The 15000-nt window shown below is 40.4% G+C and overlaps 1 protein-coding gene across 1 annotated transcript in view; it reads left to right on the top strand.

The window, feature by feature from the left end:
• The first annotated feature begins 117 nt into the window (after positions 1-117).
• Positions 118-15000, top strand: part of LOC130076871 (protein APCDD1-like) — a 16662-nt gene continuing 1779 nt past the window's right edge. Inside the window, exons 1-5 of the mRNA XM_056242155.1 lie at positions 118-280; positions 4532-4703; positions 6351-6561; positions 9706-10032; positions 13457-13778. Of these exons, the coding sequence (XP_056098130.1) occupies positions 118-280; positions 4532-4703; positions 6351-6561; positions 9706-10032; positions 13457-13778 (1195 nt within the window). The remainder of the gene's footprint in view (positions 281-4531; positions 4704-6350; positions 6562-9705; positions 10033-13456; positions 13779-15000) is intronic.

Genomic DNA, 15000 nt, shown 5'->3' with positions numbered 1-15000 from the left:
CGCTACAAGAAACATCGCGGGAAACGCGCCGGTATTCGCAATAGATTGAGGCGAAGAGCACATAGTCCTCCTCTGCCTAGCATCCTACTCGCTAATGTTCAATCCTTAGAGAATAAGATGGACGACCTTCAGAGAGTCGTGCGCTTAGCTGAGCGCATCTCTGGGTCTTCTCTCCCACCCTTACAAGACATTTACCTCAAACGCTGCAAGAGCAGAGCCAACAAAATCATTAAAGACTACAACCATCCACATAACTGTCTCTTCAACTTGCTGCCATCTGGTAAGCGCTACCGCAGCTTGAGGACTAAAACAGAGAGACTTAGGAGAAGCTTCTTCCCTCAGGCCATCAGGCTCCTAAACTAGGTCTCTTAACATCATCTGTACTCAACAATGACTCAACACTGATTGCTTATTATAATGCAGCTACTTTTCTTGCATCATTGTGCACTTTACACTGCTGCTATGTAAGTACTTCGTTACCAATGTCTGCACATTTCTGTATGTAAATATTACCAGTTTAGCCTATATTACAGATTTATATTACTAGGAATTTTATCTTATTTATCTAAATTGTTAATTTATGTCTAGTATTTTATAATATTGCACTATTTTGGAGTGGACCCTATTTTACATTTCACCACAGGTTGTATTCTGTATAACTGTGTATGTGACAAATAAATCTTGAAACTTGAAACTTGAAACTTGAGATCTTGCTGAATGCCAAGACGAACATAAAAGGCCGACTTGGAAATGCTAAAATAGACCCGTGGAGTCCTGGAATAATGTTTAATGGAGTGATGTGACCAAAACATTGATGTTCTTCTGAGGAGAACATGGTCAAACATGGAGGCGTCATCATTTTATGAATGGCTCAAAGTCGTTGCTCTTTCAACGGCTTCTGATTGGCCCAAATCCCTTCTTACGTCAGTGAGTACGAAATAGCGGTAATCTTCATTCTGCGTTCACACACCGCGTATAACCGGTAATTTACTGGTAATGTTACGACTTCCCTTACTGGTAAATTGCCAGAACCAATGTACAGGTATATTTTAAAAGGTCCTGTTCACACATGATCTGTTACCGGTAACTTATCGGTGTGAAAGAGGCTAATGTCTTCTGTAGAGCTGTAGAATTTTGTATTGAATTTAGCGTAAAGTGTAAGTTGCGCAAGTCTTTTCCTCCTTATTGTGCCGTTTTAAGGCCCTTGCACACTGGGGGCCCTGTCTTCCACCCGGCGCAAATGACTTTGTACACTGACGCATGTATCATTCCTATTTTGCACCCGCGCAAAGCGGCCTTTTCCCTCCACAGACGCACGTCGGTAAACTAGGGAATGAACTTGCGCTCCCTGGGCGGGTCGGCGCAAAAAGGAGGCGTGTTTCGGCGCAAACATTCCTTAGTGCTATTTTGCAGTTCCAGAAAACAATTCCGCCACTGACCACAAAAAACCTAGTCTAAAGTCAGTGGCGCGTTGCGCGTTGTTCATTATGCTATTTTAAGCGCGCATGCTTGGCCATAATGTAGCGGGTGCACAACGCGCATACACTTTGATTCTCTCATCAACACAGATGCAGCAGTTTTTATTTGTGCAAATCATACATTATAACAAGGAAAAATATTAACACATGAGGGGAAAAAATCAATCCATGAAGATGTAAAAAAAAATTAGTTTTTTTCTCCCACGCCTGTTTAAGCGACGCTGATTTGGGTGGGTTTCTCCCATCCCCATACAACGCCACTTCTCTGTCTTTCATGGTCCTGACAAGAGCGTCGGTCTCCTCGGCTGTGAACGCTCCTGGCACGCGCCTGGTAAATCCGCCATAATAATAACAATCCGCCATGCAACATGCGCACCTGCTCTTAAAGGGTATGTTGGATGACGCTCTGATTGGTTTATTTCACGTTACGCCCAAACCACACCTATGAATAATGAAGCTATTTCAGACCAACCCCTTTTAAACTTGTGTCGGCGTAAGAGGCATTTATCCCGCCGGTAAAATAGCAACAGCGCCCAAGACCCGCCCACAAAGTTACTTGCGCTTCGCGCTTGATACTTGTGTTTCAGATCGTTAAAATAGGGCCCTGAGTCCGAAATTCGCGTCCGAAATATTCGCACGTTAAAAAATAAATACGACCTCATGTTATGTCGTTCACGCTTGCACACCGCCTCCAAAACTTTCGTCCATCATAAAAAAAATCAGATCAGATTAGATTTTCTGCGTTTTTCGCATCTGTAGCTCAAGCAGTTTGAATGGTGTTTTGACAATTCAGAGCCACCGAATCACGAATACGGAAAAACGATTACGAAAAATTCGGACTCAGTGTGCAAGGGCCTTAATGGAGTGATGCGACCAAACTGGAAATTTGATGTTCTTCTGAGCAGAAGAAAGAACAACATCTCCATGGTCAAACATGGAGGCGCTCCTGTCTTGTTATGCTGTGGAAGTGGAAATCTTGACTGAATGAAGGACATCATGAAGTCTTTGAAGTATAAAAGCAATTTTGGCAAAGATGGTGATGCCTTTAGTGCAGAGACTGAAGCTTGAGGATCATGAGGATAGGGAAATCTAGGTTCAGGGATCAGTCGCTGGCTGTTCTTGAGTGGCCTGGACAGTCTTCATATTAACATCTCATTGAAAATATTTGGTGGAGTTTGAAGAAACTAGTGGTAATGTGAAAACCAAAGATTATCAGTGATCTAGAAGCTTTTTCAAATGAGGAATGGGCCAATGGTCAAAGATCATATTTACAAGCTGAACGCACATGAATGCCACCACAAATACGAGTGGGAAGCTCGGGATTTTCTTCTAAAGGAGTCTAAATTATGATATAAAAAGCAAGTTATGACGTTAAAAGTAAACATTATGACATATTGGCCCGGTTTCACACACAGGGCTGAGACTAAGCCAGGATTAGGTCAATTTGAACATTTAAGTAGCTTTTATAATGCCTTTTTAGACATGCCTTAGAAAAGAACTGGTGTGCATTTTAAGGCAACACAATGTCAGTAGCCGCATTTCCATTACCCTTCAAATTGTGCAAATTGAAATTGCGAATTGAAAATACGCCCAATGGAAACACGTCAATTTGGCAAAACTCCCATATATCGAAAAAAAGTTTTTCGAAAAAAAAAGGAATATTTCGCAAAACTGCAATGGAAACAGTTTTTGCGCATTACAGTCACATGACGTAGATGGCGCGGTGTGTTTGGACAGAAGATGAGACAGAGCTATTTATTAAACTCATAAAAGACAAAAGAATTACAGGAATACTGGATTCTAAACAACAAAGAAATGCCACAATCAAGAGCTGGAAGCAGAGATGAGGATAAACACCCAGAAACAGCCGCTCACAGTATACGGGTCTTTCCTTGCTATTAATGCTTGGATAAAACACCTACGTCTCCTTCCTTTAAAAATAGTACGGTGGTTGCGATGTACGTAAACCTACATCCAACCTACATACAACCAACATCCATCGCCATAATTGTTGGAATGACTTAAAAAGTTTCAGTCGCATAACATCTGTTAATGGAAACACCATAATTTTTTTATCGACATTTAGAAAATATCGCAAAGTTTTGCGCAAATCTGTAATGGAAACGCAGCTACTGACATGTTTTAAGATATTTCAGTGCAAGTTGCTTTCAGGTATCCACATGTACCAGATGTGGGCTGTATCTGGGCCTGTTTACACCTGGTCCGATAGCTATGATTTATCAAAACGATTCCATTTAAACCTGGTCACTTCATGTGTTTTTGCAAAACGGATATAAATCCGATCTTCAATTCCAGCACTATATGCAGATTTAAAGGGATAGTTCACCCTGTAGTGTAACTTCTGGTTGTACGTCACACACATCACACACATGACCAGCGTCGGCCAATAGTGAGCCTGCGTGTGACGTACACCAGAAGCGCTGCGCTGTCTAAACTTAAGGTTGAGCCACTGAAGTCACTTGGACTATTTTAACAATGTCTTTAATAACTTTTCTGGGCCGGCCAGTTTCAATCCCTTAGAAGCCTATGGAGGAGTGAGACAGCTCTCAGATTTAATCACAAATATCTTAATTTGTGTTCTGAAGATGAACGAAAGTCTTACGGGGTTGGAACAACATGAGGGAGAGTAATTACTGACAGAAATTACATTTTGGGGTGAACTATCCCTTTAATTGAGTTCACGTCACCGAAAGCAACAGATATGAGCTGCTTTTATTGATCATCAGCTAATTTCAAAATCAAAGACCGCAATAGGAGAGAGCGGCAATGGCACTGGTAAGATCATTTCGTTTCTTTCCTTTTAATGAAGATGATCATGTGTTAAGCGTCTGCGACTTACTTTCACTTTGATTTGCGATAGTTTACGCGTTGGCTTGATGAATAGATGCTCATCTGTGGTGATCTGTGTTGTAGTAGCGCCGTCATATCTGGCTATAACATGACATATAGCCTATAACACTGATCACATGTTTATTTTTTAGCATTGTCCAGTTAAAACTCATCTAACCAGTTGCTGTGTTTGATGTCCTCAGGGTGTGTGAAGGGCTCGTCGGACAGTCGTTCCCCTCGTCTGGCGCTAGAGAAGAGTCTCGGCTGGCCGTCCAAACACACACAGTGCCTCCACATGCTGAAACACCTGCATAACGGCGCCCGCATCACGGTCCAGATGCCGCCCAACATCGAGGGCCACTGGGTGTCCACCGGGTAAGAGCGTTAGTCTTTCTTTTCTTTTCTTTTCTTTTAAAAGACAATTAGTATTCATTTATATTATCGATTTAACTACACTGACAGTATCAGATGAGAACAAAACTTGAACTGAATTGATCTGAATAATGACACTATTAGCCCCTTTCACACAGCAATCCCAGTAAATTACCGTAAAATTGGCAGTAAAAATTACCTGGTAAACTACTGTAAAATTGGCAGTAAAAATGACCTGGTAAATTACAGTAAAATTGGCAGTAAAAATTACCTGGTAAAGTACAGTAAAATTGACAGTAAAAATTACCTGGTAAACTACCGTAAAATTGGCAGTAAAAATTACCTGGTAAATTACAGTAAAATTGACAGTAAAATTGGCAGTAAAATTGGCAGTAAAAATTACCCGGTAAATTACCATAAAATGACTTTACAGGTAAATTACTGTAAAATTGCCATAAAAATTACTTTACAGGTAAATACAGAAATATGCTGTTTACACAAGAAACGGGGTTCTGGCTTTTTACCGGTAAGAGACCATTTATACATCAGCTCCAAAATACCGGTAAATTCTGTGATTTCAGTCATGGGAAATGACCACGCCGCTGTCTTCATCCCCCCGCATGAGGAGAAGTGCTTTAGTCTTGGTATCACTCCAATTTGAAGACATTTGTAAACAGTCCTGAGTAAATGTGTCATAATTTTATGACCTCATACGTGCAAAATACCGGCACTCTTCATTCCGTGTTCACACAGCGCATATTACCGGTAATTTACTGGTAATGTTACAACTTCCCTTACTGGTAAATTGCCGGATCCAATTTACTGATATATTTTAAAAGGTCCTATTCACACGTGATCTGTTACCGGTAATTTACCAGAATTTTTAATTTGTGTCATAATTTATGAATTTTACAACATTAAAGTCGGCGTAAAGCGTGAGTTGTGCAAGTCTTTTCTTCCCCTTTGTGCCGTATATCTGAGTGAAAGGCTTCTCAAACAAGAACAAATGTGGGCGGGGCTTGATTTTGTCCGTGGGGAATTGATTGGATGGTTGTGGTTTTCTATTGGTGGATCTGGTGTGATTGACAGGTTGCCCCGCCCACATCATCAGAGAAGAGATGCTGCAAGAGGAAGTTATTCTGATTCAAGATTATTAGGAACATGAAGTTAAAACAATAATAATGTGCACGGATAAACAACTTATAATAAACACACTGTAAAAATTTCTCGGTAAAATAACGGTAAAATACTGGCAGCAGAGTCGCTAGCAATTTACTGTTATTTTACAGTAGGTTTATTACCGAAAACATGAAATACAGTATAATTCTGTATTTTTCCATATTTACAGTAAAATACTGGCAGCAGAGTCGCTAGCAATTTACTGTTATTTTACAGTATTTATACTTTGAAAATATTTTACATTATATTTCAGTATAATTCTGTATTTTTCCATATTTACAGTAAAATACTGGCTGCAGAGTCACCAGTAATCTACTGTAATTCTACAGTATTCATACTGGGATTTTATTTAACAGCTTTTTTTCTGTGATACAGTACATTATCTCTGTAAAGCTGCTTTGAAACAATCTGTATTGTAAAAAGTGCTATATAAATAAAGCTGACTTGACTCTCTCTGTTCCCTCATGGCAGCTGTGAGGTTCGGCCCGGTCCAGAGTTTCTCACTCGCTCGTACCGCTTCTTTCACAACAACACCTTCCAGGCTCACCAGTTCTACTACGCCGACAACCACTGCACCGACCCGACATACACACTCCTCATCCGGGGCCGACTGCGACTCCGACAGGCGTCCTGGATCGTACGGGGCGGGACCGAGGCCGACTACCAGATCCACCGCACACAGGTTGTGTTAGTTTGTCATATATAATGTTTCTAGTATTCCAGTTTTAATAAAAAACCGGGGACCCCCAAGGTCATTGTTTTGGGCCCTATGGGGGGTCCCTTAATGCTTATAATGGTTTGCGTTCTCGAGCTCCAAACACTGTTGTCGTGCAAATGATCGGCCGGAACATATTTAAAGTTTTCTGTTTTCGATTAAGTTAAGTAGTCGTGTAAGTTAATATCTAATGATCTTTACAACGGAAGTGAATTAATCAAAACTAACTTTATCTGGACAATAACTTTATTCTAGATCTGCTGTAATCTACTGTAATCTCCTATTATCACTGTAAAGCTGCTTTGAAACAGTCTATATTGTTAAAAGCGCTATATAAATGAAGATACAGATACAGATACAGATAGCTTTATTAATCCCCCAAGGGCAATTCAGTTTCTACAGTACAGTACACCGTCTATACATACAACAAGGTGACTTGACGACTTATAAATATATACAAATATATTAGGGCTGTCAAGCGGTTAAAATGTTTAATCTATTTAATTACATGATGTGCCGATTAATTAATCAAATTAATCGCACATCAAATTTGGCTGAGATTTCCCCCCCAAACGATCATTTGAAGTCATTATTGTGTTAAATGAGAAAAGCATCAAATAGAGATTACAAAGAGTAACTTAAGAAAGAAATATTTTATTTGATTCGACATAGATTTTATCATACATAAACTTTTAGGCTATATTGACCATGATTTTTTTTGGAAGCTGCATTATTTTACCATTTATCGTTTTACCGTCTTTTCACTGAAGCAGTCTTTTACCATTTACCGTTTTACCGTCTTTTCACTGAAACATTTTTTTACCATTTACCGTTTTACTGTCTTTTCACTGAAGCATTATTTTAACTTTTACCGTCTTACCGTCTTTTCACTGAAGCATTATTTTACCATTTACCGTTTTACTGTCTTTTCACTGAAGCATTATTTTACCATTTACGGTTTTACCGTCTTTTCACTGAAGCATTATTTTACCGTTTACCGTTTTACCGTCCTTTCACTGTAGCATTATTTTACCATTTACCATTTTACCGTCTTTTCACTGAAGCATTATTTTACCATTTACCGTTTTACAGTCTTTTCACTGAAGCATTATTTTACCATTTACCGTTTTACTGTCTTTTCACTGAAGCATTATTTTACCATTTATCGTGTTACCGTCTTTTCACTGAAGCAGTCTTTTACCGTTTACCATTTTACCGTCCTTTCACTGTAGCATTATTTTACCATTTACCGTTTTACCGTCCTTTCACTGAAGCATTATTTTACCATTTATCGTTTTACCGTCTTTTCACTGAAGCATTATTTTACCATTTACCGTTTTACCGTACTTTCACTGTAGCATTCTTTTACCATTTACCGTTTTACCGTCCTTTCACTGAAGCATTATTTTACCATTTACCGTTTTACCGCCTTTTCACTGAAGCATTATTTTACCATTTATCGTTTTACCGTCTTTTCACTGAAGCATTATTTTACCATTTATCGTTTTACCGTCTTTTCACTGAAGCATTATTTTACCATTTATCGTTTTACCGTCTTTTCACTGAAGCATTATTTTACCATTTACCGTTTTACCGTACTTTCACTGTAGCATTCTTTTACCATTTACCGTTTTACCGTACTTTCACTGAAGCAGTCTTTTACCATTTACCGTTCTACCGTCCTTTCACTGAAGCATTATTTTACCATTTACCGTTTTACAGTCTTTTCACTGAAGCATTATTTTACCATTTATCGTGTTACCGTCTTTTCACTGAAGCAGTCTTTTACCGTTTACCGTTTTACCGTCCTTTCACTGTAGCATTCTTTTACCATTTACCGTTTTACCGTCCTTTCACTGAAGCATTATTTTACCATTTATCGTTTTTCCGTCTTTTCACTGAAGCATTATTTTACCATTTATCGTTTTACCGTCTTTTCACTGAAGCAGTCTTTTACCGTTTACCGTTTTACCGTCCTTTCACTGTAGCATTCTTTTACCATTTACCGTTTTACCGTCCTTTCACTGAAGCATTATTTTACCATTTATCGTTTTTCCGTCTTTTCACTGAAGCATTATTTTACCATTTACCGTTTTACCGTCCTTTCACTGTAGCATTATTTTACCATTTACCGTTTTACAGTCTTTTCACTGAAGCATTATTTTACCATTTACCGTTTTACCATCTTTTCACTGAAGCATTATTTTATCGTTTACCGTTTTACCGTCCTTTCACTGTAGCATTATTTTATCGTTTACCGTTTTACCGTCCTTTCAATGTAGCATTATTTTATCGTTTACCGTTTTACCGTCTTTTCACTGAAGCATTATTTTACCATTTATCGTTTTACCGTCTTTTCACTGAAGCATTATTTTACCGTTTACCGTTTTACCGTCTTTTCACTGTAGCATTATTTTACCATTTACCGTTTTACAGTCTTTTCACTGAAGCATTATTTTATCGTTTACCGTTTTACCGTCCTTTCACTGTAGCATTATTTTATCGTTTACCGTTTTACCGTCTTTTCACTGTAGCATTATTTTACCATTTACCGTTTTACAGTCTTTTCACTGAAGCATTATTTGACCATTTATCGTTTTACCGTCTTTTCACTGAAGTATTATTTTACCGTTTACCATTTTACAGTCTTTTCACTGAAGCATTATTTTACCATTTATCGGTTTACCGTCTTTTCACTGAAGCATTATTTTACCGTTTACCGTTTTACCGTGTTTTCACTGAAGCATTATTTGACCATTTATCGTTTTACCGTGTTTTCACTGTAGCATTATTTTACCATTTATCGTTTTACCGTACTTTCACTGAAGCATTATTTTACCATTTATCGTTTTACCGTCTTTTCACTGAAGCATTATTTTACCGTTTACCGTTTTACCGTCCTTTCACTGTAGCATTCTGTTACCATTTACCGTTTTACAGTCTTTTCACTGAAGCATTATTTGACCATTTATCGTTTTACAGTCTTTTCACTGAAGCATTATTTGACCATTTATGGTTTTACCGTCTTTTCACTGAAGCAGTCTTTTACCGTTAAAATCATGATCTTTTTTTACAGTATACTGTAGAAATAAACGTGTCTTGTCTCGACAGGTGGTGTGTCACTCGGCGTCGGTGGCTGAAGATCTCGGTCAGAAACTGAACCGCACCTGCAGAGGCTCCTCGATGGACCCCGGATCCTGGGAGCCTCACGTGAGTTACGATCTGTGGAGCAACGAGAGCGTCTGCGACTGCGACTGGTACCGAGGCCTGAACTTCTCCATGCATGAGCTTCAGCTGCTGAGGCTGGAGAAACAGTACCTGCACCACAACCTGGATCACCTGGTGGAGGAGCTGTACCTGGGAGACGTTCACACCGAACCCGCGCAGAGGATTTACTACAGACCCTCCAGCTATCAGCCCGCGCTGCAGAACGCCAAGGTGAGCGCAGAAAACATTCAGCTCACTCGTCATTCAGGGCATGTGTTGCTGAAACACTGAAAACTGTGGTAAATCACTGTAATCGGCAGCCGGGAGGGACTTACTGCTGTAATGAGCAGGTTTGGAAAAAGCAACTAATAAAGCATCTTAACAAATGTAAAATAAAAAATATGTAAACATCCTTTTCTAAGAAAATACATTTTATAGGCTTCAACATCAAATGTTAGGATTTTTTGTAAAAAAAAAAAAAAGGAAAATAAAAGCAATTTACACATTTACAAAAACATAAGTTAAAAAAATATTAATTATACATATAAAAAACAGTATTATTCATTACAAAAATGCATTATTATTCATTACAAAAACATATTGTTTTATTTTTATAAAAATATGTAAATATCCTGAAAAAATAGCAAACATAAAATATTAGTTTTTCATCATTAAAAACTAATTATTAATATTATTTTTCCAAAAATATTATTATTTTTCAGTACGCAAATGTATTATTATTATTATTAATTATAAAAAATAGTATTCATTACATTATTATAAATTAAACTGAATTATTATTCTAAAAATATGTAAACATCATAAAAAATAGCAAATATAAAATATTGTTTTTTTCATTAAAAAGCATTTTACAAATAAGTTTTTAAACATTAACAAAAATGTATTATTATTATTAATATTATTAATTACAATTTGTTTTGTTTTTTTAAATGTAAACATACAAAAAAATACTAACTTAAAACAAGTTTTTTTCATAAAAAAGCTACAAATGTATTTTTTTAACATTTTCTAGAAAAGATTAAATTAATTATTAATATTATTAATTACAAAAAATTATTATAATTAATTACAAAATGTATTATTATTTATAAAAATATTGTTCATTACAAAAAACACTATTATTATTGATTACAAACACTTAAATTATTATTATAGAAAAAATATATAGCAAACATAAAACAGGTTTTTCATTAAAGAGCAATTTACACATTTTTAAAAAAGTTTAAAAAAGTATTATTAGTAATATTATTCATTACAAAAAATATTATTCATTACAAAAAAATATTATTATTATTCATTGCAAAAGGTAATTATTATTTATTATCCATGTCCTCTTTCCACTAGATCTAGTGTTGTCATATAACAGTCGGTCACTTTAATAAGCAGTGTTTGTGTGTGTGTCTGTGTGTGTTTGTGTGTGTGTGTGTGTGTTTGTGTGTGTTTATGTGTATGACACACAACACTTGTGATACAAACACGACCCCTAGTGGCCACTCCAGGACTCTACACAAGCCTTGGTGAGCAGAAAACACTCGATCAAAAACATTACAAATCGTGGTAATTACAAACTTTTGCTGACTTTCTGACTTTAAAAAAGCACGGAATAAATCTCTTTGGTCACACATATTGATTTATTTGCTATATGCTGCGCTCAATATTGATTTCAAGAAAGATATTTAGTGGCGTTCAGTGTTTTTTTGCTGCGTTCTGCCTCCACACACACTGTATGATGTGCATAAACGGCTGCTTCATTAGTTGTTGCTTGTGTGACTCGAACCGGCTTCGGCCGACAGGAGCTCGTAAAACATGTAATATAGAGATTCCTGTTCATGGAAAGATGTTTACTTTTTTCTTGTGCTATTAAAAATGGTTTGGGAAATGAGCCACGAGAGCGCATTGAAGAACAAGCCGTAAAGAAAGATCAAAAATCCTCAAGCATGTGGCGTCCGTTTCAGTCCCATCATGCATTGCGCCATCGCACTCCATTAAAGCCCTCGTTAACACAGCGCTCCTAATTTAGCAATTCCATCCCTGAGTCTCAAAAGTAGAAGCCAGTGTGTGTGTGTGTGTGTGTGTGTGTGTTCAGTCAGTTTGTCCAGTGTGTGTGTGTGTGTGTTCAGTCAGTGTGTGTCCAGTGTGTGTGTGTGTGTGTGTGTGTGTGTGTGTGTGTATGTGTTCAGTCAGTGTGTGTCCAGTGTGTGTGTGTGTGTGTTCAGTCAGTGTGTGTCCAGTGTGTGTCCAGTGTGTGTGTATGTGTTCAGTCAGTGTGTGTCCAGTGTGTGTGTGTGTGTGTGTGTGTTCAGTCAGTGTGTGTCCAGTGTGTGTGTGTGTGTGTGTTCAGTCAGTGTGTGTCCAGTGTGTGTTCAGTGTGTGTCCAGTGTGTGTGTGTTCAGTCAGTGTGTGTGTGTGTGTGTGTGTGTGTGTGTGTGTGTATGTGTTCAGTCAGTGTGTGTATGTTCAGTCAGTGTGTGTCCAGTGTGTGTGTGTGTGTGTGTGTGTGTATGCTCACTCAGTGTGTGTGTTCAGTGTGTGTGTGTGTGTCCAGTGTGTGTTCAGTGTGTGTGTGTTCAGTTTTTGTGTGTGTGTGTTCAGTGTGTGTGTGTGTCCAGTGTGTGTCCAGTGTGTGTCCAGTGTGTGTGTGTGTGTTCAGTGTGTGTGTGTGTGTGTGTCCAGTGTGTGTCCAGTGTGTGTCCAGTGTGTGTCCAGTGTGTGTCCAGTGTGTGTCCAGTGTGTGTCCAGTGTGTGTTCAGAGTGTGTTCAGTGTGTGTATGTTCAGTCAGTGTGTGTCCAGTGTGTGTCCAGTGTGTGTGTGTGTCCAGTGTGTGTCCAGTGTGTGTCCAGTGTGTGTTCAGTGTGTGTGTGTTCAGTGTGTGTGTGTGTGTGTGTGTCCAGTGTGTGTCCAGTGTGTGTTCAGAGTGTGTGTTCAGTGTGTGTTCAGTGTGTGTATGTTCAGTCAGTGTGTGTCCAGTGTGTGTCCAGTGTGTGTGTGTTCAGTGTGTGTGTGTGTGTCCAGTATGTATTCAGTGTGTGTGTGTGTGTGTGTGTGTTCAGTGTGTGTGTGTTCAAGTGTGTGTGTGTGTGTGTGTCCAGTGTGTGTGTGTGTGTGTGTTCAGTGTGTGTTCAGTGTGTGTGTGTGTGTGTGTTCAGTGTGTGTGTGTTCAAGTGTGTGTGTGTGTGTGTGTCCAGTGTGTGTGTGTGTGTGTGTGTGTGTTCAGTGTGTGTTCACTGGTGGTTTTCTGGGTGGATCAGAGCCATGCTTTCTGCATGTGTGTATTCAGTGTCATCAACTCGTGCATGGTTGCTTTTTATTGATTGTGTATTAATAGAAGCATAACTAGTTTTGCAGTTTGAATATATAATTTACAGTTTAAATATCATTGTGAAAAGTGCTATGCAAATAAATGTGAATTGAATTGAATGTGTATGTATTTGAAATGTAAAAATGAAAGATTAAAGTAGTTACATTTTTCTTGATGTTATTGAAGTGTTGGGGAGAGAAAAAAATTCAGATTGTTGATGATTGTTAATTAATCTTTTGAAGTCCATTAACAGTAACATACAGTAAAACAAAACATTTAATAAATGTGAACTGAATTGAAGATAATCATATTCCGTGTCTCTGGTCTGTTGTCAGAACCACGATCTCAGCTGTGTCTCGTGTGGTATCGTGTCTCTCTCGGACTCCTTCCACCCGCCGGTTCTCCCGCACGGACCCGAGCTCACGGTGAGCCTCCACGGGCACTGGGTGTCTCGGCGCTGCGAGGTCCGGCCCGAGGTTCTGTTCCTCACACGACACTTCATCTTCCACGACAACAACAACACGTGGGAGGGCCGATACTACCACTATTCTGACCCGGTCTGCAAACACCCCGCGTTCAGCATCTACGCTAGCGGACGGTACAGTCGCGGGGTTCGGTCCACACGCGTCATGGGCGGCACCGAGTTCGTGTTCAGAGGTGAGACTCTTCGAATATCATTCACAAATCCTTACGTACAATCACCCATGTGTGCCAGATGTGGGCCTGATCCGGGCCGTGTGGAATCCATGTGTGCCAGATGTGGGCCTGATCCGGGCCGTGTGGAATCCATGTGTGCCGGATCTGGGCCGTGTGGAATCCATGTGTGCCAGATGTGAGCCGGATCTGGGCCGTGTGGAATCCATGTGTGCCAGATGTGAGCCGGATCCGGGCCGTGTGGAATCCATGTGTGCCAGATGTGGGCCTGATCTGGGCCGTGTGGAATCCATGTGTGCCAGATGTGGGCCTGATCTGGGCCGTGTGGAATCCATGTGTGCCAGATGTGGGCCGGATCTGGGCCGTGTGGAATCCATGTGTGCCAGATGTGGGCCGGATCTGGGCCGTGTGGAATCCATGTGTGCCAGATGTGGGCCTGATCTGGGCCGTGTGGAATCCATGTGTGCCAGATGTGGGCCTGATCTGGGCCGTGTGGAATCCATGTGTGCCAGATGTGTGCCGGATCTGGGCCGTGTGGAATCCATGTGTGCCAGATGTGGGCCTGATCTGGGCCGTGTGGAATCCATGTGTGCCGGATCTGGGCCGTGTGGAATCCATGTGTGCCGGATCTGGGCCGTGTGGAATCCATGTGTGCCGGATCTGGGCCGTGTGGAATCCATGTGTGCCGGATCTGGGCCGTGTGGAATCCATGTGTGCCGGATCTGGGCCGTGTGGAATCCATGTGTGCCAGATGTGGGCCTGATCTGGGCCGTGTGGAATCCATGTGTGCCAGATGTGTGCCGGATCTGGGCCGTGTGGAATCCATGTGTGCCAGATGTGGGCCGGATCTGGGCCGTGTGGAATCCATGTGTGCCAGATGTGGGCCGGATCTGGGCCGTGTGGAATCCATGTGTGCCAGATGTGGGCCTGATCTGGGCCGTGTGGAATCCATGTGTGCCAGATGTGGGCCTGATCTGGGCCGTGTGGAATCCATGTGTGCCAGATGTGTGCCGGATCTGGGCCGTGTGGAATCCATGTGTGCCAGATGTGGGCCTGATCTGGGCCGTGTGGAATCCATGTGTGCCGGATCTGGGCCGTGTGGAATCCATGTGTGCCGGATCTGGGCCGTGTGGAATCCATGTGTGCCAGATGTGGGCCGGATCTGGGCCGTGTGGAATCCATGTGTGCCAGATGTGTGCCGGATCTGGGCCGTGTGGAATCCATG

Source organism: Rhinichthys klamathensis, unplaced genomic scaffold (assembly GCF_029890125.1).
Source record: "Rhinichthys klamathensis goyatoka isolate OS25496 unplaced genomic scaffold, OSU_Roscu_1.1 h1tg000703l_1, whole genome shotgun sequence".
NCBI classification, from domain to species: domain Eukaryota; kingdom Metazoa; phylum Chordata; class Actinopteri; order Cypriniformes; family Leuciscidae; genus Rhinichthys; species Rhinichthys klamathensis.
The sequence above is the reverse complement of the archived record's forward strand: the minus strand, read 5'-3'. Positions and strand labels throughout refer to the sequence as shown.